Source organism: Cetorhinus maximus, chromosome 6 (assembly GCF_964194155.1).
Source record: "Cetorhinus maximus chromosome 6, sCetMax3.hap1.1, whole genome shotgun sequence".
NCBI lineage: Eukaryota > Metazoa > Chordata > Chondrichthyes > Lamniformes > Cetorhinidae > Cetorhinus > Cetorhinus maximus.
Genome location: NC_135884.1, coordinates 5,867,053 through 5,894,115, shown reverse-complemented (window position 1 = coordinate 5,894,115; position 27,063 = coordinate 5,867,053). Strand labels below are relative to the sequence as shown.

The 27,063-nt window shown below is 44.8% G+C and overlaps 1 protein-coding gene across 1 annotated transcript in view; it reads right to left on the bottom strand.

Annotated features, from left to right (window-relative positions):
* LOC144681500 (MICOS complex subunit mic25-like) overlaps positions 1-27,063 on the bottom strand; it is a 436,962-nt gene extending 409,899 nt beyond the window's left edge. The window contains exons 1-4 of the mRNA XM_078543132.1: positions 26,924-27,063; positions 14,650-14,725; positions 10,373-10,436; positions 4,796-4,925 (exon numbers count right to left, since the gene is read on the bottom strand). Coding sequence (XP_078399258.1) covers positions 4,796-4,925; positions 10,373-10,436; positions 14,650-14,725; positions 26,924-27,004 — 351 coding nt within the window. The 5' untranslated portion in view covers positions 27,005-27,063. The remainder of the gene's footprint in view (positions 1-4,795; positions 4,926-10,372; positions 10,437-14,649; positions 14,726-26,923) is intronic.

Sequence of the window (27,063 nt, the reverse complement as noted above, 5' to 3'; positions counted from 1 at the left end):
CTAAATGGTCTAAAACTTTGCCGGTAAGTGAAGAAGGGAAAAATGCGAACAGAAAATGGTGGGTGCAAACACACACCCTACAACACAGTGCACAACAGATTGGAGCACTGACACACTGCAGGGTAGAAACATTATGAACTGCAAGACCAAAGCTCAAATAGTCAACACCATTTCATCCACAGATGGATCACATCTTTGAAACGCAAAAAAATTGTATTTACTCTGAACAGTATACACACACAAACCTACATGTAGAATTCAGTACAAACATGCAGAGTGCATGGGTGGGGAGGCGGGATAGTACAAGGTTTATGTTAATTTTTAGCCACCTGCAGATCAGCAGGTCTCTGTGATCGAACCCCATGATTTAAACTGAAGAACTGTTGCTCCTTGTGATTACAACTTCAACAAGGTTGAGTTACAAGGAAATAACACAATTAAAAAAAAATAAAAGCAAAAAACTGCGGATGCTGGAAATCCAAAACAAAAATACCTGGAAAAACTCAGCAGGTCTGGCAGCATCTGCGGAGAGGAGCACAGTTAATGTTTCGAGTCCGAATGACTCTTCAACAGAACTAAGTAAAAAGAGAAGAGAGGTGAAATATAAGCTAGTGTAAGGGGGGTGGGACAAGTAGAGCTGGATAGAAGGCCAGTGATAGGTGGAGATAACCAAAAGATGTCACAGACAAGGTGGAGATAACCAAAAGGTGTCACAGACAAAAGGACAAAGAGGTGTTGAAGGTGGTGATATTATCTATGGAATGTGCTAATTAAGGGTAGAAAGCAGGACAAGCAAGGTACAGATAACCCTAGAGGGGGTGGGGTGAAGGACTCAAAAAAGGCTAAAAGGTAGAGATAAAACAATGGATGGAAATACATTTAAAAATAATGGAAGTAGGTGGGAAAAGAAAAAGCTATATAAATTATTGGAAAAAGGGGGGGAATCGGAAAGGGGGTGGGGATGGAGAAGGGAGTTCATGATCTAAAATTGTTGAACTCAATATTGAGTCCGGAAGGCTGTAAAGTGCCTAGTCGGAAGATGAGGTGCTGTTCCTCCAGTTTGCGTTGAGCTTCACTGGAACAATGCAGCAAGCCAAGGACGGTCATGTGGGCATGAGAGCAGGGTGGAGTGTTGAAATGGCAAGCGACAGGGAGGTCTGGGTAATGCTTGCGGACAGACCGAAGGTGTTCTGCAAAGCGGTCACCCAGTCTGCGTTTGGTCTCTCCAATGTAGAGAGAGGTTTCCTCTACACTGGAGAGACCAAACGCAGACTGGGTGACCGCTTTGCAGAACACCTTCGGTCTGTCCGCAAGCATTACCCAGACCTCCATGTCGCTTGCCATTTCAACACTCCACCCTGCTCTCATGCCCACATGTCCGTCCTTGGCTTGCTGCATTGTTCCAGTGAAGCTCAACGCAAACTGGAGGAACAGCACCTCATCTTCCGACTAGGCACTTTACAGCTTTCCGGACTGAATATTGAGTTCAACAATTTTAGATCATGAACTCTCTCCTCCATCCCCACCCCCTTTCCGATTCCCTCCCCCACTTTTTTTCCAATAATTTATATAGATTTTTCTTTTCCCACCTACTTCACTTATTTTTAAATGTATTTCCATCCATTGTTTTACCTCTACCTTTTAGCCTTTTTTGAGTCCTTCACCCCACCCCACCCCTACTAGGGCTATCTGTATCTTGCTTGTCCTGCTTTCTACCCTTAATTAGCACATTCCATAGATAATATCACCACCTTCAACACCTCTTTGTCCTTTTGTCTGTGACATCTTTTGGTTATCTCCACCTATCACTGGCCCCCTATCCAGCTCTACTTGTCCCAACCCCACCCCCCTTAAACCAGCTTATATTTCACCTCTCTTCTATTTTTACTTAGTTCTGTTGAAGAGTCATTCGGACTCGAAACATTAACTGTGCTCCTCTCCGCAGATGCTGCCAGACCTGCTGAGTTTTTCCAATAAAAAAAAATGTTGTGCTCAGTGCTGTGCATACAGAATTTCACAAAATCCCCCAGACAATTTGCTTTGCAGCACAAATATAATCCCAAATGCAACAGTACTGAATTTCCATGTCAGTACACACGAACATTCGAGTTTTTCTTCCTTTCTCATTGAACTCAATTACAGCCACAAGGAACCATGTGGGTATTTAACACAAGAGACAATGCTAAGCATAGGAATAACTGGGTGAGAGTTCCAATGATAACAACCAAGACACAACAATGTGACCCAAAATACAAAACGCTGTTAAAAGTTAAGCATGAACTATTTGTTGAAATCCAAAGTAGGCTGTCATTAACTCAGATTACTGAATCCAAAAACCAGAGTTTTCAAGCTGTCTAGAAACTGAAAACTTTGCACCTCCTCTTGGCAAATACCACAGCTCCTACTGCCCTGATTTAACCTGGATGGTTTTTTTTTCTGAAGGGCATATTTTCTCCAACATGCAAGTGCTGATTCTTGCTGAGATACAGCTCTACAGGTCCAGCAGTTTCCTTATCCCTTACTCAAGCAGCCATTCTTCAAATATAAGCGCATACCATGAGTATAGGCAGAATATTCTACAACATAAAGTTTCACTGCAAGCCCAGGCTCTTTTTTTGCATGACATCCATACACAGACTCTCCAGCCCAGGTCAACAAACATTGATCAAGGCAATGATGCAGCTAATTTATCCTCCACCTCACAAGGCTCGGGGTAACAAAGTCAATCAAAGTACCCCAATTGCTGTCTTTGGCAGATTAAGCTAACTAAGTCCAGGCTGGGAATCTAGGCCAGTCTATCATTTTCTTAAAAACATGCACAAGCCAGACATACCTTGGGTGCTTTTGCACACCTGCCATCAACAACATTTCATCAATTGTCTCTTGGTAGTAGAGAGCTTGAGTATTGCTGTAAAAAGAGACATGCTGTCGAAGCTTTGCATCTCACACTCATCAGAACAGAATTGTAAGAATACCAAATTTCAAGGAAGCCATAGACATTTGTGCTGTGTCGCTATATCAAGGCAATCCAGATACACCATCATTGTCTGAATCTCTATTCATTGAACTTATAAACCTAGCAACTCGCGCAGTTGAATTCAGCTTTAATGACACCATGTACACCCAAAGAGATGGTGTTACCATTAGATCCCTTCAAGGCCCAGCTCTCACTAACATTTTTGTTGGTTTCCACAAGAAACGCATCTTTGGTGGGAAGACCCCCCTAACCTCCTACCCTTTGCATATTTCTGATACGTAGATGATACGTTTGCTATATGTGAATCTGCAGCTGCACATAAGAATTTCCTTGCACAACTCAATGGGCTCCTTCCAAGCTCAAATTCACCCTTGAAATGGAGCTGTCGAACAAGCTCCCTTTCCTCAACGTGCTAGTTGAGAAATCCGCAAATGGGCTCTCTACTGCTATCTATCACAAGCCAACCTTCACTAGTCAATATAAGCATTGGGGCTCGTACAGCTCCACGCGCTATAAGATTGGCCTTATCAGCAACCTAGTAAATAGGGCCTGATCCATTTGCTCACCATGCAAGCATGATGCCGAAATAGGATGCTTCAAAGCTATCCTGCAGGATAATGGCTACCCCCCTTCAAATTATTGCTCCCTGTGTATCGCGCGTACTCATGAATGAACCTAAGGTTACCATCTGCGAACCTGAAAAGTGCCCAGTCCACCTCAAATTACCCTGGAAGGGTAAGGTGTGTCAAAGATTTGAGCAACAGGTAAGCTAGTTGTTTCATGCTGCTACTATGCAGTGGTAACATGAGTGGCATTCTCCGCCACCAGGATTCTGTCAAGCCAAAAAGACGTTCTGCTTACCCCATAAATGAGTAATGTGGTATATGAATTTCAGTGCCGGCATGATGCCAGGTATGTAGGTTGTACATCCCAACAACCGGTGGATCTTATCAAACAGCATGTCCCTTTGGCTGTTTGCAACAGGCCGAATAAAGACCATACTCAACCAGCCTATGCTTGCAAAACTCAGAACATAGGGTCCAACATTTGATGTGATTCTGCAAATGGGCAGCACTTACTTAACAATCCCAAGTGTGTTAAGAATTACACCAACAATCAATTCAAGATTATCAGTCAGGCTTGCAATGGGTCTCACTTAGGCTTGCCAGTAGCTACACATATTCACATGCAGGGCCCTGTCCTTTACAAACAGAAAGGCCATGTCCTGGCATTGAGCCTTTTTAAACACATCAACCAGAGTCAATTTGCCTGGTCTGAATTTAAACAAAAGCTTGAGAATAACTGTTGCCTGCAAACAGAAAGACTATGTCCAGGCATTGAGCCTTTTTAAACTAAACAAAAACATGGGGACAACTGTTCCCTGGGGCATTCCCCATGGCAACGCCTCAGCCAGAGTCCACTTGCCAACCAATCAGCACCCTTTTCTCATGCAAGATAAATTGCTGTCTCCTTTGAAATTTGGCATTCTTGCAATTCTGACCCGATGAGCGCAAGACGTAAGGCTTCGACAGTATGTCTCTGTTTACAGCAATTTCATCAATAACCCGTCAACAGAGCAATACAGAGAACAGGATGACACAGCTTCCAAATTATGCAGCCAGCGGTAAGGAAACTGACAAATGCTTCCACAACTCTTCACTAGAGGGTCTTAGCTGAGCACCAATGTACTGTCTCTGGACCTGTTAAAGTGAAGACTGGCATTGAACTTTAATTGGAAAGCATTACTAATACTATTAGCCATGTCCTCTGGCCTGTTATTTCTCCTGAGAGTGCCAGATTTTCCCAAAGTTGACTTACTAGCTGCTTGATGTTTTGCTGCTCCTTGGATGAGATTACGTGCTCTTTGAGGTCAACAACGGCTACCATTTGTTCTTGCTGAGCAAGCTTAGACAGTTCTTCTTTCACCATTGCCTCCTCTTTTTCACACCTGCAGCAAAACAAAGTGTTCATAAGTTATGAACTATATTTCCCCTCTGCCTTTCTTTGTTCCAAACCCCTACTTCCACCCAGTTCCTAAAACCAAAAATATTGTTCATTGCCATGTATTCTCAAGCCAGGGCAACTAGTATACAGCACTGACCGGTCAGCAAAAAACATTCAAATTGGGCAAGCTAATAGTAGCAGGTCTTTCTTTTCTTTTATACCTTGCTTCCACATGAAGTTCAATCTTGGAATTGATTAAACAACCAGTCAATCTGTGGCTCTCCCAATGGTTCAGTTCATAAATGCATTGCACAGTATCAGTCACAGAGGCTAGAAAGATCCCAGGTTCAATATCCAGTCAGGCTGTTATAAATCAGTGGACCCAGTCAAATAACCTGCTGACACTCAGAACCTAAGCATACATAAAGGATGGTGGCTACTTGAGAACGTTACCATTCGTAGCCAGTGGTAATGGAGCCATAACCCAATGTAGTGTCCAAGCATGTGTTATACCCCTCCAACTCTGGCTTCTCGCTCATCCATGATTTTCATCGTTCCAACGTTGGCGGCTGTGCTTTCAGCTGCCTGAATCCTAAGCTATGGATTTCACAAAACCTCTCCACCTCCCGTCTCCTTTACAATGCTCCTTAAAACCTACCTCTTTGGCCAAGGTTTAGGTCACCTATCCTAATATCTCCATATGCTTCTCGGTGTGAAATGTTTGCCGAACAGCCCCCCTATGGAACAACTTGGGAAATTTTGCTACATTAAATGCGCTCAGCAGGTCAAGCAGCATCTATGGAGGGAAAAAGAGTTAACGTTTCAGGTTCTGATGAAAGGTCTTTGACCTGAAACGCCAACTCTTTCTCCCTCCACGGATATGGCTCGGCCTAAGTGTTTCCGCAACTTATGTTTTTATTCATTCTGTATCTGCAGCATAGTTTCAACTCAGAAATTTCAAGATCTTTCTAGTATAGATAGGATAATTTGCTTCAGTTAAACAAAAACTATCTAAGCAGGTAGTAATGGGATAAATATCAGTGTTTGCAGCCTCGGAAATGCAGCTCCAACATTTGGGGTGAACACTTCAGCTGTTATTAGGCTTATAGATCATACCGGTGCCAATACAAAGTAGGGGGAGAAATCACACTTTAATATTGCAATTCTATCTCATCACCTCCAAATAGCTCTCTCCACTGATAACTACCGGTACTTCACCATAATGCTCTAAAGCTCAAATGCTATAGACACAACCCAAATTTGTAAAGAGGAAATCTATAACTGCACTGCTAGCTGTTTTTCATCAGTTCATGTGAGTACATGAAAATTTCATTTTGGTTGCAGATTGAGTGTGTGCATTTGAGTATAATTCCTGGGCAAGCAATGTGCCTACATGTACAATGCAAAGAACAGCACTCAGGTTATTTGGGGTAAAGTAACTCGTGCTCATGCAAATAGTGGCTTGGTATGTGCCAAGTGTGGCACTATCCTGTCCACGAAGGCTATTCGGCACAGGATTCATGTGATGCTGCAGCCAGCCAGGATTCCAAAGTACAGCTGTAAAATGATCTGAAAAAAATACTATTGAAAAAAGTAAGTGAAATGTTCTTTACTTTGTGGGGGCGGGGAAGAGGGTCAGGGGAGGGAAGAACTAGTGGAATGTATTGGTACAAGCTGCCCCTTCTCTTTGCTGAACACAGATTAGCTGCACTGTATGTACCCTAGTTCAATCATGTCCTATAAAGCAAATGAGGGAGAATGGACACAGTGAACAATTTTTTTAAAAATTCTTTCGCAGGATGTGGGCATCGCTGGCTCGGCCAGCATTTATTGCCCATCTGTAATTGCCCTTAAGAAGGTGGTGGTGAGCTGCCTTCTTGAACCGCTGCAGTCCATGTGGTGTAGGTACACCCACAGTGCTGTTAGAGAGTGAGAAAGAACATAGAGGGAAAGAACATAAAAATACACGTCTACACGTGCCTATACACAAAATGAAGCCAATGAAAATATAGTTAATCTTTAAAACTGCTGCACAACTGCCTGCGCAGGAAAGAGATCTTATGGACTGTAGTTCATGAATTGAGATCCACGAACAGTGCCACAAGAATGTTAAAAAAGTGAATGGGGTCTGAGGAGATATAGCAAAGACAAAAACTAGAAGCACAATCCTTTCTTTGGACAAAGCTTTGGTCCATGCACACCGAGAACGTTGTGTCCACTTCTGCTCCTCCCACACGGTGAGGAATATAGAGGCCCTGGAAAAGTTTTCAAAGAGGGCAACTTGAGTGAACCATAGTTTAAGGGCCCTTAGTTATTGACCTAGGCTTAAAAAACTGAACATTTTAATTTAGAAAAGTATGGATTTTGCAGGGCTATGAGTGAGATTTTTAAATTAATGAAGTGGTTAGATTCTGCCCAGGTGGATAGATGATTTCAGCTAAATAAGCAGTGACTTTAAGCTCTAAAGAGAGAAGCCTTCTTAACCACAGCTCTACAGTTGCAGCAGAATACATTTCATGCATTACACAACATAATATTCCCATTGCTACAAGACAGTACATCACCCAATTTACTGTTAGTAATGCCAGGTTTTCATCCTAAGCAGTTAGAAATATAATAGGTTGAAATGCACAGAGTGAAATAAGTCAGCATGTGAAAGAGGGCGGCAAATTGAGGTTTAGGGTGAGGTCCTCTATCAGAACCCCAGTTCTGATATTTGTGCGTTTCTCTTCACCTAAAAATAAATCACTCTTTCATATGCTAACAAACCTGCTGTGTATTTCCAACCTTTTGTGTTTTCATCTTCAGATGTCCTGACTTCCAGATTCCCTCTTTGTTTCTGGAGATTAGAAAAGTAATAGAATGTGCATTAGAAGAACAGAACTGATTTCCTTGGAGGGGATAAAATGCTTGGAACCTATTTCTCTGGCAAAGCCTCTGTTCATTGCACATTATTATAACAAGGAGGCTTGGAAGTTAAATTGCTATGAGATATGTATTGAGGAATAACAAAAACATTAAAACAAAAGCACACACAGGAGCTGAATTTTTACTTTGTTCCTCCTAATGAGCAATTGTTGCAGCCCTCAAGAGGAAAAGAAAGAACAGGAACAAAACAGGCAGTGCTGTAAAAAGCAAAGCCACAGGCAGCCAGCAGTGAAATTAAATAATTACGCACAACTAAATTTAGGTAGTCACCTGTCAGTCTCACTACTAGATGCTGAAACAAAAAGAAACATTTAAAAAAGATAGAATTCTGCCTCTTTCCCCCTTCTCAGTTTCTTTCAGGACTTGGTATTCTTTTGCCAGGTACCCATTCTTCATATTGCCAGCAAGTGTTGGCAGGCTATCTGACCCCAAGAAACAGCCCAGGCAAGCCCGTTCCTGTGCTCATACAACAGCTATGCCATCCTCTGGGGACATCCACAGGCATTTTCCAAACGGGGGTCACTATGATAGCAAAAGGAAATGGGAACCTTTGCTGACATTTCTGACCACCCCTCCCCGATCCAGAAGTGCCAAGGTTAATTGTAGCATCTCCAGTCAACTGAATACAGACCAGCAGTCATAGCTTACAATAGCTCCACATGTGCAATAAACTTTGACCCAACAGGTTCTGTGTAAGCCTGAAATCTCTGCGAATTGGCAGAAGTGGATCACAAGATAGTAGCTGTATAATCTTTCAAACATGTTCACATGCCAACAGTATAAAATACAGTGAAAATGTTAATGGCCCGGATGTGACCACCATTTTGCAAATAGCCAAATTGCACTCTCCACCATTAGTATTAGTTGTGAATTCCTAACAATGATAGATTTTGTCCTCGTATTATAATTTTCAAGATTAGAGGATATTAATGTGGAGAAATGTGTCCGTTTCCATTTCAAACATGACATATCAACAATGAGAGCTACTGGGGCAGGCGTAATGCACTGACATCCGGAGTAAAACTCCACATGCTCTGTCCGAACCTCAGTCTTAGTCCCAGGTGAGCGCTGCCCACTGCATCAGTGCACTATTTTACCACAGCTCCTCAAAGGGACGTTGCAAATTTAACACAACCTTACTCATCGACTAGTCCTTGGTGCTGCTTTTCCCAGCTGCATGCCTGCGACTAACTTTGCTCTCAATAGCACCCTGACCAATTAAATTCTTTCTCCCTCGGTGACGCGCTGGCTGAACAAAGTGGTTGCATTTCTACTTGTGCTTTCATTACCCCTTCTAATCTATTATCAAGCTGGTGTCCATTTCTTTTCTGACACCCTGTGAATCATATTGGGACAATTCTTAAAATAATGTGGAAGAAGCCAGATAAACGCAAGTTGTTGTTGTTGTACAGGATTCTGCACAAGGCAGCAACAATTTAGTTACCAACTCCTGAATGAAAACCTATGGAACATCTGGCAAATCAACTAGGCTACTAAATATTCTAATTTCACTACAGGATACAGTAGCATAGTGGCTATTTTACTGGACTACTAATCCAGAGGCCTGGGCTATAATGATCTAGTGCAAACTGCACCACACCTGCCACCTGCTGATTAAATGAAATTAAATTCAGTTATTAAATAAATCTGGAATTTTTTTTTAAAAAAAGCTAGTATCAGTAACTCTGATTGTGAAACTACTGAACTGTTGTTAAAAACCCATCTGGTTCACTAATGCTTTTTAAAGAAGGAAATCTGCTTTCCCTGGTCTGGCCTAATTGGGACTCCCTAGCCATAGTAACGCGGTTGTCCCTTAACTGTAAATCATTCAGCAGCGTCTCGTGGGCAATTAGGGATGGGCGATTAATGCTGGCCTTACCGCATCCCGTGACTAAGTAAATAAATAAATAAATTGGCGCATTATTCACTAAAGTGGATTAAATTACTAGTATTTGATATTTATATGACTAGCTTCATTTAATATTTTTTCCAAAATTGATACATAGATCATTCAAAGAAAAAGTAACTTGTATTTCTAGAGCCCAGAGCATCGCAAGTTTGCTTCACAGCCAAATTACTTTTCCTTTTTGATGTGCTGTCATTTCTCTAAAGTGGAAAATGCAGCAGCCAATTTGTGCTCACCAAGTTCCCACAAACAATTAAATAAATGATCAGATAATCTCCTTTTATTTTAAGGTATTGATTGAGGGAAAACTGTTGGCCAGGACACCAGGAAAACTCCACTGCTCTTCTTCCAATAGTTCCATGGGATTATTTACATCCGTCTAAGAGGGCAGATGGGGGATACTTTCCTAAACCAATGTGTTTCTCATTACAGAATAACATTTCTGTCTGATTTATTATTTTTCACTATTCAAGGCTGTTATTAGAAACGCTGCTTTACTGTCCACGAGCAACACAGCAGGAGAGCAATTGTCTGTCATCATAAAGTTCTACTGGTCAAATTTAAGCATCAGGGGAGTGTTTCAGAAAAAAAAAGATGATTCAGGAAGTCTGTCTTACCTCCTAAACAACTCCTCTTCAATCCCAGATTGCTTCAGTGTCACACTATCGCGTGGATCAGGTCCTATGAAAGTGGAAACCAGTTAACGATCTCAGTAATAACTTTTCTAGTTTGCAAACTATAATCAAGTTGATCCTACGAAACTCACAAACCATTTTGCACCCAGGAACCTGTTACAGTGCTGCTGTACTGGGACAGTTTCATAATCTCAGGAGGAAAAACAAACATTATAGGTACTATACAACTGTACTTTTCTTTTTTTTTAAACTGTTAAACTGTTCTTTTAGTCATAATCTTACCTTTCCTTTCCTTTCTGCTAGTGTGATTTAGAAAAGTGGTGAAAGAATCCAATTTTTAACCCACAGATTCCAGGTTTCCTGGGGCTCAGGAATCCTGGCACATAAAAAGAGGTGAGATGGGCCAGATCCAGGAGATAGGTGCATTTACAGCACAGCTTGTGGGCCTGGAGGAATAGGAGTGCTTCCCCCAGCAACTTCAAGCTAACCACTTTACAGACCACACGATCGGATCCTTCTACGTCTGACTTCCTCAAAATCATGTATTTATGTGGCACCTTTAAGGCAGAAAAGCATCCCACATAGAAGAGTAAACTGACAATGGTTGTTAGGAGGAGGTGATTAAAAGTTTGATGAAAAGTGAGTTTTAGGGAGTCATAAAAGGAGAGCAAGTTGGAAACGTCCAGGAAGTGAATTCCAGAGCTCATAGAAAAGATAGCTGAGATACAAGGGGGTATTTGGATTGTGTGTTACACAAGGACACAGCTGCACCACAGATTTTCTGGAAGACTGTACAGCTGGAAGAGATTACAGATATAAGGAGAGATAGTCGCGTGGTCGTAATGGTACTGGGCTAGTAATTGAGTGGCTCAAGTTGATGCTCTGGGGATATGGGTTCAAATCTCTCTACAGAAGCTGGTGGAATTTAAATTCAATTAGTAAATCTGGAATATAAAGCTAGTCTCAGTAATGAAGACCATGACAACTATTACCGTTATCCGGTCTGGCCTACATGTGATTCTAGACCCACAGCAATGGGGTTGACTCTTAACTGCCCCCTGAAATGGCCTAGCAAGTGCAATTAGGGATGAACAACAAATGCTGGCCTTGCCAGCGACATCCACATCCCATGAAAGAATAAAGGAGATAAGGGAGGCTAAGACCCTGAAGGGATTTTAACATGGGGATGAGAATTTTAAATTTGAGTTGTTGGGAAATCAGGAGCCAATGTAGGTCAGCGAACATGGGGTGGGTGGGACGTAGTAGGTGATGGACGAGAAGTAGCTTATAGGGGATGGTTGTGCAGCCAGGAAACAGTGGGGTAGTAATGTCTGCATGAGGGCAGTAGCAAATCGGCTGAAGCAGGTGCAGAGATGGGTGATATTACAAAATGGAAGTAAACAGTCTTTGTAATTAAGTTGGGCATGGTGCAAAATTTAATGCCCTGCATGAGGCGAGTTTGGAGACAAGGAGCATTCAGTCATGCAGGAGGGTGCCTGTGGGGCTTCTGTCCAATAAAGTCTGGGGTGGGAAGGCTCATGAATGCTATTCTCACCTCACCACCAACTAAGCGCAAACAACAGGGCAAGAAGGCTGTTCATGTGCCTTCCCACCCCAGACTTTGTTGGGGGCGGCGGCAAGCCGGGGAATCAACACGCGGGGAGCTCGAAAAGTGTGGGTTCCCAGGAGAGGATCCAACACTGCCAAGCACTTTGTACCTGATTAAGGGACTGGCATCAGAAAAGGAGGATACCACTGAAAACCACACCCCTGGCCTTGCTGCTGACCACTCCCCTCCCCATCCTGTGACCTCACCTGCCCTCACTCACCTTTAACCTGGGTCCCTTGCTGATCCTGTTGCTCTGGGGTCGCATTATTAGCAGCTGCTACTGCTCCCCCGGCACTGCCCACAATGGACAGCTGTCAGTTTCTAATTGGCCTGCAGCTCTCGAGAGGGGCGCGTGGGACCTCTGCCCATGGGGGCCTTGATTCCTGGGAAGGCCCACTGCTGGCCACATAAGTGCCTGATTGTCACACACTATGGCGGGCCTTCCCCAAAGGAGGCGAAGTGGGGCTCCCGTCAGCTCTCCAGCCAGCAGGTGAAACCCCTGTCGCCTGGATTAAATACCGCCCGTGATACTCATCTCGGGGATTACAAGGTGGTGAACAGTCTGGTTCAAAGTTAGACGGTGGCAGGGAAGGGGAGGGAGATGTAATCAGTGGCATCGGGTACATAGTTTGTGACAGGAGCTAAAAACGATGGCTTCAGTCTTCCAAAAAGTTTCAACAATTTACTGAATAAGCACAGTACCAAAAGACAATAAAATTGGGATCAGCCCATAACGGATTAAGGTACAATTTTTAGAACATATTTCTTCAAACATTCAATACCAATCAGGTTTTTCAACAAAAGCATGTGGTTTGCCTCCTGGCAGATCTGCCAAACGAGAAATTGTACGTGACCTTTGCAAATCCCAGTTTATTCCACAAAGTTCAGGTTTGCTGCCAGAACTTAAGTCTATTCAGAATTCCCTAGTATTGAATCAGTCCAAACTGCGCTGAATTCAGACCTGTTAATCATTCCTGATTGAACAGGCACAATGGTGCAAATTATTGCATCAAATGATGATCAGCAAGAGGGGTTGTTTTGTCTGGTTTCCAAGTTCCAGATAGTGCTTGATCAACTACAGTTTAATTAAGGCCTAGAACAATGCCCTGGTCTCCTGATTAATAAATCTGACCAGGTGCCATTGATAATTTGCCTGTAGGCCTCCATTTTAAAGCTGTATAGCTTCTATTTTAAATGTAACTGTTTTCAAACTATATATGAGATAAATTACAGAACTCTCCATGTTTTGTCACACCCACTTCCTAATACTCCAGGTGATAGCAGGACAGAATCAAAGAATGGTACAGCGCAGACAGAGACCATTCGGCCTGTCACGCCTTTGCCAGTTCTTTGGTAGAACTATCCAACTAACCCCGTAGCCCTGCTCTGTCCTCATAGCCCTGTAAATGTTTCCCCCCTTCATGTATTTATCCAATTCTCTGCTGAATGTTACTACTGAATCTGCTTCCATTGGCCTTTTAGATAACGTATCCACATCACAACTCTGTGTGGAAAAATGTTTCCTTGTGTCCCTAATCTTGCTGAAACTGCACGGAATGCATTCAGTGTGCTTTCTGATGGGTTTACTCATAATGTAGGATCTAAATTAGAGATTGAATAGAGATTGTAAATTTAATTTTGGAGCCTACTGAGAAATGTTTCATTTCCTGCCCACAGAAAGCTTTTCTTCACCCAGAGCGTTCTATTCAGAGAAATAATAATGTGCAGCTAGAAATCCACATAGATGCTTCCTATCGGCTTTATCCTGTGATTTCTCTATCTTCTGACCCACAACTGCCGACCTCAACACTTGTAATATTGTAGCAATCATCACCTTGTGTGATAAGGACTTAACATGCATATAGTCCCTTTTCCTAACGTGTTAGCTAGGCTCTCTCACCTCTGCGTCAGAAGGTTGCGGGTTCAAGTTCCACTCCAGACACTTGATCACAAATCCTACGCTGACACTTCAGTACAGGACAGAGGGAGTATAGCATTATCAGAGGTCCCTTCTTTCAAATTACCTGAGGCCCCATCTGCCTTCTCAGGTCAGAATATTAAAAGTGCAGGGGGAGTTCTCTCTGTTGGCCTGGTCAATACTTTTCCCTCAACAAAATCACTGAAACAAATGATTTAGTCATTATCCCACTGCTGTTACTGGGACCTTGCTGTGCAAAAATTGGCTGCAGCATTTCCTACATTGCAACAGTAACTACACCTCAAAAAAGTTGCATCCAAGAGCTTTGAGATGTCCCGAGGTCATGACAGGGGTTATATAAATGCAAGGTTTTTTCTATATGTCAAAGCCTATTTTATCCAATGAGTTACTCTGAAACCTTTGAGGCAAAGATGCCAGCGATTTTTCACACCAGAAAATCACATAAATAGTAATGGCACAGTGGCGTGAATGATCAATAAATCAGAGCATGGTTGGGATGGGGGGGAGAAAGGGTGCTAAGAGGTGTTGGTTGAGTGAAAAATATTGGCCTAGAGCCAGTAGAACGTTTTCTTTACGAACCATGCAGTAGGATCTTTGATTTTCCATTGAAGCAATGGCAGCAAGCCCATCATTAACTCTTAGAAAGAAGGTGAATGTTTCACGTCAATACATCAGCTTTTACTGAAGTCCTAATGCAGGCCCTTCACATACCTGCAGTGTTGGAGTTTGGTGACTTTGACGACGGTTGAGGAAGATCCTTCATTCGTGAGACAAGGTTTTCAGACAGCTGTAAAGAAACACATTTAGTAAAGGCTGTGACATTCTTTGCATGAGCCCTTCGCTGTGAACTTAGCTCCTTTGATTGGGACAAAGAAAGAAGGCATCTTGACAAAGTCTAAAATTAAAAACTTTGCAAAGTTAAAATCAGTTCCACTCCCCAGTGGCTCAGATGCATGTGTTTTAACAGACCTTCAATATCCTACTTTCGATCACTGGTTTGTGCTAAATTAACTCACCTCATCCAGGATCCCACAAAGGGCATTAAAAATGGCTTCAATGGTTATTGGCTACAGTAAGGAAAAGAGGCAGACTTGTATTTATATTGCTTCCTAGCATGCCTCTTAGAAATTTCCCGAAGCAATTCAATTGCCGCGAATTGCTCTCGAGTGCAGTTACTGTTGTTCTGTACACGCCAGCCAACATGCACAAAGCAACATCTCACAAACAGCCACGAGTTGAATGGCCAGGTAATCTGTTTTGATGATGTTGGTTGAGGGTCGAATATCAGGCAGGAAGAACTCGCTGCTGATTTCAAATGATGCCTTTGAGCAGAACCGTCCAAGCAATTGGGCCAGGGCTCTGTTTAATGTTTCACCTGTAAGATGACAAATCTGGCAATGCAGCACTCCTTCAGTAACTCAGAGCACTCCAAATCACTGAAACAAATGATTTGGTCATTATCCCACTGCTGTTACTGGGACCTTGCTGTGCAAAAATTGGCTGCAGCATTTCCTACATTGCAATAGTAACTACACCTCAAAAAGTTGCATCCAAGAGCTTCGAGATGTCCTGAGGTCATGACAGGTGTTATATAAATGCAAGGTTTTTTCGGTATGTCAAAGCATATTTTATCCAATGAATTACTCTGAAACCTTTGAGACAAAGATGCCAGCTATTTTGCACACCAGAAAATCACATAAATAGCAATGGCACAATGACATGAATGATCAATAAATCAATTAGCAGAGCATGGTTGGGATGGGGAGAGAAAGGGTACTAAGGTGTTGGTTGAGTGGGGGGACCAGCAATAGCACAGGCACCAGCAGCCCTCTGGAATCTCACCAAAGTGTCAGCCTGGACCACGAGTGCAAATGCTGGTTCAGCACACAGTGGAAAAAACTCAGAGGTGGTATGTGGCAGGTCCTGGATTCAGACCCTGGTCTGAGTTACAGTACGTGCAAATATTGGCAGGGGTATGCACCCCAGTGTCCTGGCCAGTATTTATCTCTTAACTAACATTACTAAAATAGATTATCTGGTCATTTATCATCTCGCTGTTTGTGGGAGCTTGCTGTGTGCAAATTGGCTGCCATGTTTCCTACAATAGTGGCTGCACTTCAAAAAGGACTTCATTGTTTATAAAGTGTCTTGAGATTGTGAAAGGCACCATATAAATGCAAGTTCTTTCTTTCCTTTCATCTTTTCATCTGGGGGGAATTTGGAGGATGTGGAAGAATCAGCAGAATGCAGGTGCTACAATTTACTCCAGGTTTAAAAGAAGCAGTGTGTTCTCCCCTCTAGTTCTAAAAGGGAGTGTTCTCCTTTCTCCAGGGCTACGATTGAGTTGACTGGAGATATGAGCAGTGTCCCAGTTCATGAATGATGCCCAAGTGAACCTGACAGCAATCATCACAGAAAGAGAGCTTGACAAAGTCAGCATGTTCATGAGAGAGAGAATGGGCCAAGGAGAAAACTGGAAGAGGAGAAAGAAAAATGAAAAGCGATGACAACACACAACCTACAGGCATTGACATTAATTTATATGTCTCTAAGTTTCAAAGATTTCACCTTGAGTTTTTAAAAGACATTTCTGCACAAATCAATTTAATTTAATTTTCACTGCGAGCAGTGTAGTGCAAATTTTCCCTGTCAACTGTCAAAAACAATGAGTTTTAAATAACATTAACCTCACACAGGATGATCAGATCAGTGATTGTGAAAGTAATAAAACAGTCTACATCTCTGATGGATCCTATTATTGAATATCTCATTCGTTATTCAAAAATGCCATCACGTTGGGTACATGACTCTGCTCTGCCAGCCCACGAAGTTAATTCAATTCTATTGGAGAACATCTCCTGAGTGTACTCTTCTGCAACACGCTCCCCTCCCTCCTTTTCTGCAGATGGCAACTAGTATCGTAGTGTTGTCCTGTCTAACTATGAGCTGAGATACTGAACACTGAGTGATTTGCTCGAGGTAGGGGAAATTGTGCAGGTAACACAGCTGACATGTCGTAACTGAGTACCACTGGATCGGAATGAGCAGCAGAAACATGACTAATAGGGCTCCAGTGAAATTACCATATAAAATCTGAAATTGATGATCTGTTTGGGACCAAAAAAGGAAATGTGGCTTTCATTTTATATTCACAAATTATGCTCCCTTAGGTACTGAGATTTTTCCAAATAAGTGGAGCCAGCAGCATTCTACCAGGGTATTTCTATCAGCAGATGTAATATTTAAATCAGCACCCCATTCTGTCACTTGCAACATTCACTCCCTCCACCATCGGCATATAAGAACATAAGAAATAGGAACAGGAGTAGACCATTCGGCCCCTCGAACCTGGTCTGCCATTCAATAAGATCATGGCTGATTTTGTGTTTCGATTTCCATATTCCCATCTAAACCCGATAACCTTTGATTCCCTTGCCTAACAAGAATCTATCTACCTCTGCCTTAAAAATATTCAATGACCCCGCCTCCACCACCTTCTGAGGCAGACAATTCAAAAGTCGCACAACCCTCTGAGAGAAAAAAATTCTCGTCTCTGTCTTAAAAGGGCATCCCCTAATTTTAAAACAGTGCCCCCTAGTTCTGGACTCACCCACAACAGGAAACATCCTTTCGACATCCACCTTGTCAAGGGCATTCAGGATCTTGTATACTTCAATCAAATCATCCCTCACTCTTCTAAACTCCAGTGGAAACAAGCCCAGTCTGTCTAATCTTTCCTCATAAGACAACCCACTCATTCCAGGTATCAATCTAGTAAACCTCCTTTGAACCACCTCCAATGCATTTACATCCTTCCTCAAATAAGGAGATTAAAACTGAACACAGTATTCGAGGTGCAGTCTTACCAATGCCCTGTATAACTGAAGCATAACATCCTTACTTTTATGTTCAATTCCTCTCGTAATAAAGGATAGCATTCCATTAGCCTTCTTAATTACTTGCTGTACCTGTGTACTAACTTTTTGTGACTCATGTACTAGAACACCTAGATCCCTCTACACCTCAGGATTATGCAGCTGTTCTCCATTTAAGTAATATTCTGCTTTTGTTCTTCCTGCCAAAGTGAACAACTTCACATTTTCCCACATTAAACTCCATTTGCCAGATCTTTGCCCACTCACTCAACCTATCTATATCCATCTGCGACCTCCTCATGTCCTATACACAACATACTTTCCTACCTATCTTTGTGTCATCTGCAAATTTAGCCACCATGTCTTCACTCCCCTCATCTAAGTCATTGATGTAAATCATTAAAAGTTGAGGCCCCAGTACAGACCCATGTGGGACTCCACTTATCACATCCTGCCAATCAGAAAAAGACCCATTTATACATAATCTCTGCTTTCTGCCAGCCGGTCAATCATCTATCCATGCTAATATGTTACCCCCTACACCATGTGTTTCTATTTTTCGTAATAACCTTTGACGTGGCACCTTATCAAATGCCTTCTGGAAATCCAAGTACAGTACATCTACAGGCTCCCCTTTATCCACTGCACATGTTACTCCTTCAAAAAACTCCAAAAAATTGGTTAAACATGATTTTCCTTTCACAAAACCATGCTGACTCTTCACTATTGCCTTGAGCTCTTCTAAATGCCCAGTTATAATCTCCTTAACGATTGATTCTGATAACTTCCCCATGACAGGCGTCAAGCCAACTGGCTTATAGTTTCCTGTTTTCTGCCTCCCTACCTTCTTGAATAGAGGGTTTATATTTGCTAGTTTCCAATCTGATGGAGCCTTTCCAGGATCTCGCAAATTTTAGAAAATTAACACCAGTGCATCGACTACCTCATTAGCCACCTCTTTTAAGACCCTAGGACGTGGTCCATCGGGACCCAGAGACTTGCCAGCCCGCAGCTCCATCAATTTGCTCAGTACCATTTCCCTAGTAATTTCAATTCCACCAAGTTCCTTTCTCACATTCACCTCCTAATTTGCAGCTATTACTGGAATGTTTTTTGTATCCTCCATAATGAACACAGAAGCAAAATATTTGTTCATTTCTTCCACCATTTCCTTATTATCCACTGTTAACTCCCCACTGAGACTTTCTAGAGGACCAACACTCACCTTACTTACTCTTTTCCTTTTTAAATACCTGTAGAAACTCTTGCTATCCATTTTTACATTTCCAGCTAGCTTCCTCTCATACTCTAATTTCTTTCTCCTGATTTACCTTTTAGTCATTCTCTGCCATTCTTTATATTCTGACCAATCATCTGTCCTGCCGCTCATTTTTGCTGAGTTGTATGCTTTTTCCTTAAGTTTGATGCTTTCCTTAACATCTTTAGTTAACCACGGATGGTGGGTCCTCCCCTTAGAATTTTTCTTTATAGTAGGAATGTACTTATTCTGAATACTCTGAAATATCCCCTTAAATGTCTACCACTGCTTCTCTGTTGATCTATCCTCTAGCCTAATTTCCCAGTTCACTTTAGCTAGCTCAGCTTTCATCCCAAAATAGTTGCCCTTATTTAAGTTTTAAGATACTAGTCTTAGACCCTTTCAAACTGGATGTAAAATTCAATCATATTGTGGTCACTGCTACCTAGGGGTGCCTTCACTCTGAGGTCATTAATGAATCCTGTCACGTTACACAATGCAAAGTCTAATATAACCTGCTCTCCGGTTGGTTCCAGAACATGCTGCTCTAGGAAAATATCTCGAAAGCGTTCTAAGAACTCTTCATCCAGGCTGCTACTGCCAATTTGATTTTTCCAGTTTATATGTAGATTAAAATCACCCATGATTATTGCCATCCTTTTATCACAAGCACTCAATATTTTCTCCTGAATACTTTGTCCTACACTGTGGCTACTGTAAGGGGGCACTCCCACTAATGACTTATTTCCACTACTATTCCTCATCTCCACCCAAACCAATTCTACATCCTGGTATCCTGAACCAAGGTCATCTCTAATTATTGCACCAATGCCCTCTTTGATTAACAGTGCTACCCTTCCACTTTTACCTAGCTTCCTATTCTTCTTGAATGTCATGTACCCTTCAATATTAAGGACCCAGTCTTTGTTGTCCTGTAGCCACGTCTCCCTAATTATTATCAGATCATATTTATTTACTTCAATGTGGGCCATCAATTCATTTACTTTGTTATGAATGCTATGTGCATTCAGATACAGAGCCTTCAGTTTTGTCTTTTTGTTACCTTTGTAACATCTAGTCTCAACTGATGTATTCTTAGGTTTTTTTCTCTCTGTCCCTTCCTGCCATTCTCTGACCCTCATTTCTAATATTACTATTTTGCTCTCCTGTCTTGAATTGCTACCCCAATCCAATCTTGATCCCTCACCCTTCTTGTTTAGTTTAAAGCCCTCTCCACTTCCCTAGTTATGCGATTTACGAGGACACTCATCCCAGCACGGTTCAGGTGTAAACCGTCCCAATGGTACAGCCCCCACTTACCCCAGTACTGATTCCAGTGCCCCACAAACTGGAACCCACTTCTCCCACACCAGTCTTTGAGCCACACATTTGTCTCTCTAATCTTATTTGCCCTATGCCAATTTGCACATGGCTCAGGTAATAATCCAGAGATTATTACCTTCGAGGTTCTGCTTCTTAATTTGGTACCTAGCTCCTCACACTGACTTTTCAGAGCCTTTTTCCTAGTTCCACCTATGTCATTGGTACCTACATGGACCATGACAACTGGATCCTCCCCTTCCCACTACAAGTTCCTCTCCAGCCCTGAGTAGATGTCCCGTACCCTGACACCAGGCAGACAACATAGCCGTCTGGACTCTTGCTCTTTACTGCAGAGAACAGTGTCAATCCCTCTCACTATAACATCCCCTACTACCACTACATTCCTTTTAGCTCCACCCCCACCCCTCAACTTGAATGGCTTCATGTACCACAGTGCCACAGCCAGCCAGCTCATCCACCTTGCAGACTTCGCTTTCATCCACACAGGTTGTGAGCACCTCAAACCTGTTTGACAATTGCAAAGCCTGAGGCTGCTCCCCTACTGTCTGCTCAGTCCCACTACCTGCCTCACTGACAGTCACATCCTCCTGTCCCTCACTGCTGACCAAAACAGATGTCCCTCTTCTAAGAGGTGTGACTGTCTTCTGGGACAAAGTATGCAGGTATTTCTCCTCCTCACTTATGTTGCACAGTGTCTGCATTTTGGCTTCCAGATCAATAATCCTGATCCGGAATTCCTCAAGCTGCTTACACTTCCTGCAGACGTGTTTGTCATGGATCACCTTGGTGTCCAAAAGCTCCCAAATCTCACAGCTGCAACATGACACGTGTCCCGCCATTCTAACTTATGTTATTTAGTTAATTTACGTTAATTACTTTCTTCCTATGTATGCTGCAATTTACTGTGTTTATTGAATGCTAGTACCACTGACAACTAAAGGTTATATGCTTCTTAATTACAAGGTATGCGTTTTAGATGTTTGTTTAAATTACTTTATTTTTATTGCTTTTTTTAATCTTTATTATTTGACTTTAATTTTAAAGTTTCCAAATTTAGTTTTAGTTATTTTTATTTATAGATCTACCTTAACTCACCTGTCCTAAGCTGGTTTCTCACACATTGTCCCTTAGACCGAGCACTTACTGGCCAATCAATTTACTAGCTTCCTGTGACATCACAGTTGCTTTTTGCTTTTTCCCGGACTGCAGGTTCCCAGCAGCTGAAACAGTGAAACAGAGCTCTCCTCAGCTCCCAACTGTCTCCCGCAGGTCCACTCCACTCCGACACAGCAGCGTGTACCATCCACAAGATGCACAGCAGCAACTCGCCAAAGCTCCTTCAACAGCAACTTACAAATTGGCAACTTCCACCCTCTAAAAGGACAAGGCCAGCAGGTGTATGATTCCCTTCAAGTTACACATGAATCTGACTTGGAACGATATCACTGTTCCTCGATGGTCGCTGGGTCACAATCCTGGAACAAAAGTCGTAGAACAAAATTCTGTTCCAGTACAGCTACAACCCCGGCATCCACCCAGCAACGTGGAAAATTGCCCAGGTATATCCTGTCCACAGAAAAGGACAAATCCAACCTGGGCAATTACTGCCCCATCAGTCGACTCTCAAACATCAGCAAAGCGATGGAAGGTAGATGATTTGAAGGCACAGATAGAGGTAAATGGGTATGATTTAACTGCCATGACTGAGACGTGGTTACAGGGTGAACAAGACTGAGAACTGAATATTCAAGGATATTTGTCATTTAGGAAGGAGGGATGCAATGGCAAAGTGGTATCGTCACTACACTAGTAATCTGGGGACCTGGGTTTGAAACCCTCCACAGCAGATGGTGGAATTTGAATTCAGTAAAGTTCTGGAATTAAAAGTCTAATGATGACCATGAAATCATTGTTGATCGTTGTAAAAACCCATTTGATTCACTCATATCTTGGCCTACATGTGACTCCAGATCCACAGTAATGTAGTTAATTTTCAAATGCCCTCTGAACGAAGGGAAATTAGGGATGGGCAATAAATGATGGCCTAGACAGCAATGCCCACATCCCATGAATGAATTTTTAAAAAGGCCTGATTAGGACTGGAACAAGGAATGTTCCACAAAACCCATGAAAAGACAGTCATAACTGGGGGCCATGCAGGTACCCATAGCCAAGTCTTTTATTTGGAGGAAGTGAGTCAAGCTAAAGGAGAAATTGTGTTCAATGAGAGAACAAGTTCAGCCAGACGAAGGAGAGTAATGGTGGATGGGGGTTGTTCAGGCCTCTTTTCAAAGAAGCAGCAGAGGACCCTCAGACCATCCTGGTGGAGGATGGAGGTGTAGCGCCATTGGACAGCCATGGGGGTGGGTAGGGCCAGGAAACCAGATATTGTTGATATGACGTAGGGCATCAGAGGAGTCGTGAATGTATGTGGAAAGAGACAAACCAAGGGGAGAGAAAATGGAGCCAAGGCAGGAAGAAATGAGTTCCGTGGGGCAGAAACAGGCTGAGACAATGGGTCTACCGGGACAGTCCTGTTTGTGGATTTTGGGAAGGAGGTAGAGGCGGGCTGTAAGGGTTGGGAGACTATGAGGTTAGAAGTTACGGATGGAAGATCTCCAGAGGATAGTCAGTGATAGTCCAGGGAACAATGGTTAGATGTTCGGTGGTTGGGACATGGTCCAGGGGGAGGAAGGGAGAAGTGTCTGAGAGTTGGTGCTCAGCCTCTGCAAAGTAGAGGTTTGTATACCAGACAACAACAGCACCACCCTTGTCGGCAGGTTTGATAACAAAGTCAGTGTTGAATCTGAGAGAACGGAGTGCAGCAAGTTTAGAAGGAGACAGGTTAGAGTGGGTGAGAGGAGCAGAAAAAATAAGGCGGCTGATGTCACGCTGACAGTTCTCAATGAAAAGATTAAGAGCAGATAAGAGGCCAGAGGGAGGGGTCCAGGTAGAGGGAAAACACTGGAGGCAAATGAAAGGGTCCACTGAACAAGGGGGGGGGACAGATACGCAGGCGACGGAAGAAGAGTTCAGCTTCATGCCGAGCCCGAAATTCATTGAGGCGAGGACATAAGGGGATGAAACTGAGTCCTTTGCCGAGTACAGAACGTTCAACATCAAACAGTAGAAGGTCAGGAGATATAGTGAATACATGGTGAGGGCTGGGATTAGAAGAAGGGATGGGGTCAGAGTGACGGGAAAGAGTGGAGGCTCCCAGATGGGCGTTGGTATAAATAAGTTAATGGAGCTTGCGTTCCTTAACAAGTGAAAGGAAGAGAAAAAGTTTATTCTTAAGGTGTCAGATGCGACGAAGAATAAAATGAAACTGGGGACATGGGCAGCTTTGAGGTAGGGTGAGCCGGTGCTGCTGGAGAGAGAGATCTAGTGTGTACGTATTGGGGCACATGGCACTGAGTGTGGATCTCAGGATGCACGAGAACTGCAGTCTGAGGAACGTTGTATGTCCCCGAGATACCTGTGTCCTGGGTGAATTCGAAACATGAGGGATGGAACTTCAGTTGGAATGCACATGGGGTAAGTCGGACACGGAGACAGTCACTGAGGAAGGAAATATGGCGGTGAAAGCGCGTTTTAGTAAACAGCTAGCAACAAAAGATGGGCATCCATGAGGCGCTGTGGGCCATCAGCAGCAGCAGAATTGTACTCGAACACAATCTGTAACCTCATGGCCTGGCATATCCCCCACTCTACCATTACCATCAAGCCAGGGGATCAACCCTTGTTCAATGAAGAGTGCAAGAGGGCATGCCAGGAGCAGCACTAGGCATATCTAAAAATGAGGTGCCAACCTGGTGAAGCTACAACACAGGACTACTTACGTGTCAAACAGCATAAGCAGCAAGTGATAGACAGGGCTAAGCCATTCCACAACAAACAAATCAGATCTATGTTCTGCAGTCCTGCCACATCCAGTCGTGAATGGTGGTGAACAATTAAACAACTCACTGGAGGAGGAGGCTCCACCAATATCCCCATCCTCAATGACGGAGGAGCCCAGCAGATCAGTGCAAAAGATAAGGCTGAAGCAGTTGCAACGATCTTCAGCCAGAAGTGCTCAGTGGACGATCCATCTCAGCTTCCTCCAGAGGTCCCCAGCATCACAGATGCCAGTCTTCAGCCAATTCAATTCACTCCACGTGACATCAAGAAACGGCTGAAGGCACTGGATAGTGCAAAGGCTATGGGCCCTGACAATATTCCAGTAATAGTGCTGAAGACTTGTGCTCCAAAACTTGCCACGCCCCTAGCCAAGCTGTTCCAGTACAGCTACAACACTGGCATCTGCCCAGCTATGTGGAAAATTGCCCAGGTATGTCCTGTACACAAAAAGCAGGACAAATCCAACCCGGCCAATAACTGCCCCATCAGTCTACTCTCCATCATCAGTAAAAGCGATGGAAGGGGTCATCAACAGTGCTATCAAGCAGCACTTGCTTAGCAATAGCCTGCTCACTGACGCTCAGTTTGGGTTCCGCCAGGGCCACAAGCTTCTGACCTCATTACAGCCTTGGTTCAAACATGGACAAAAGAGCTGAACTCCCAAGGTGAGGTGAGAGTGACTGCCCTTAACATCAGGGCAACATTTGACCGAGTGTGGCATCAAGGAGCCCTAGCAAAACTGGAGTCAGTAGGATTCAGGGGAAAACTCTCCGCTGGTTTGGGTCATAGCAAGCGCAAAGGAAGATGGTTGAGGTTGTTGGAGGCCAATTATCTCAGTTCCAGAACATCACTGCAAGAGTGTCCTGGACCCAACCATCTTCAGCTGCTTCATCAGTGACCTTCCTTCCATCATAAGGTCTCAGTGGGGATGTTCACTGTTGATTGCGCAATGTCCAGCACCATTCAGGAAATTAGAGCTGCATGTAACATGGGTAATGCAGTAATAATGGGTGACTTCAAATTACATATAAACTGGGTAAATCTAATCAGTACTTCACCCACCCCACCACCTACACTCCTCCCTCCCCCCCACCCACAACCCTCTCTCATCCCCCCAACCCACATCCCCAACCCACCCCCCCAACCACAACCCTCTCTACCCACCACCCATACCCCTCCCTCGCCCCATCCCCTCTCACCCCGCTCCCCCAACCTCCACTGCCCACCCCTTTCCCCCCTCTCCTCCAACCCTTCTCCCCCCTCTGCCCCTCCCCACCCTCTCCTCACCCCCTCCTGCCACTATCCCCCCAACCCCTTCTCCCGACCCCAAACTCCCTCTGCCCGCACCCACTCATGCCCCACATCCCTTCACCCGCAGCCCCCTCTCACCCCATCCCCGCTCGTCCCCCATGTCCCCCTGCCCGCAGCCCCTTCTTGCCTCCACCCCCACTCATCCCCCACTCCCCCACTACCCTCTCCCCACGTCCCTCCCACCCAACCCCTCTCCCCACGTCCCTCCCACCCAACCCCTCTCCCCACGTCCCTCCCACCCAACCCCTCTCCCCACGTCCCTCCCACCCAACCCCTCTCCCCACGTCCCCCACCCACCCCCTCCCTTTCCCCCCTCCCACACCCCCCCACCCACCCCCCTCCCTCTCCCCCCTCCCCCACCCACCCCCTCCCTCTCCCCCCTCCCACACCCCCCACCCACCCTCCCACACCCCCACCCTCTCCCCCCACACCCCCCACCCTCTCCCCCCCACACCCCCCACCCTCTCCCCCCACACCCCCACCCTCTCCTCCCCCACACCCCCCACCCTCTCCTCCCCCCACACCCCCCACCCTCTCCCCCCCCACACCCACCCACCCTCTCCCCCCCCCACACCCACCCACCCTCTCCCCCCCACACCCACCCACCCTCTCCCCCCCACACCCCCCACCCTCTCCCCCCAACACCCCCCCCACCCTCTACCCCCAACATCCCCCCACTCTCTCCCCAACACCCCTCTCCCTAACCCCACCCCCCTCTCCCCCTAACCCCACCCCCCTCTCCCCTAACCCCACCCCCTCTCCCCTAACCCCACCCCCTCTCCCCTAATCCCACCCCCTCTTCCCCCAACCCCCCTAACCCCACCCCCTCTCCCCTAACCCCACCCCCTCTCCCCTAACCCCACCCCCTCTCCTCTCTAACCCCACCACCCTCTCCCCCTAACCCCACCACCCTCTCCCCCTAACCCCACACCCTCTCCCCTAACCTCAACCCCTCTCCCCACCCCCCTCTCCCCTAACCCCACCCCCTCTCCCCGCAACCCCCTAACCCCACCCCCTCTCCCCTAACCCCACCCCCTCCCCCTAACCCCAACCCCCTAACCCCACCCCCTCTCCCCTAACCCCACCCCCTCCCCCTAACACCAACCCCCTAACCCCACACCCTCTCCCCAACCCCCTCTCTCCCTAACCCCACCCCCTCTCCCCCCTAACCCCACCCCCCCTCTCCCCCTAACCCCACCCCCCCTCTCCCCCTAACCCCACCCCCCCTCTCCCCCTAACCCCACCCCCCCTCTCTCCCCAAACCAACCTCCCCACCCCCTCTCCTGCCACTCACCCTCAGTCCCTGTAAAACTGTCACGCGCTCCTGATCGTCTTTGCCGAAGGAAACCCGCCTCGTGCTGCCGTTCGCCCCCATCCCTGGATAATCCGAGATTAATTCAATGCTTTAATTTTAATTTTCGTTTTAGTGCCTTC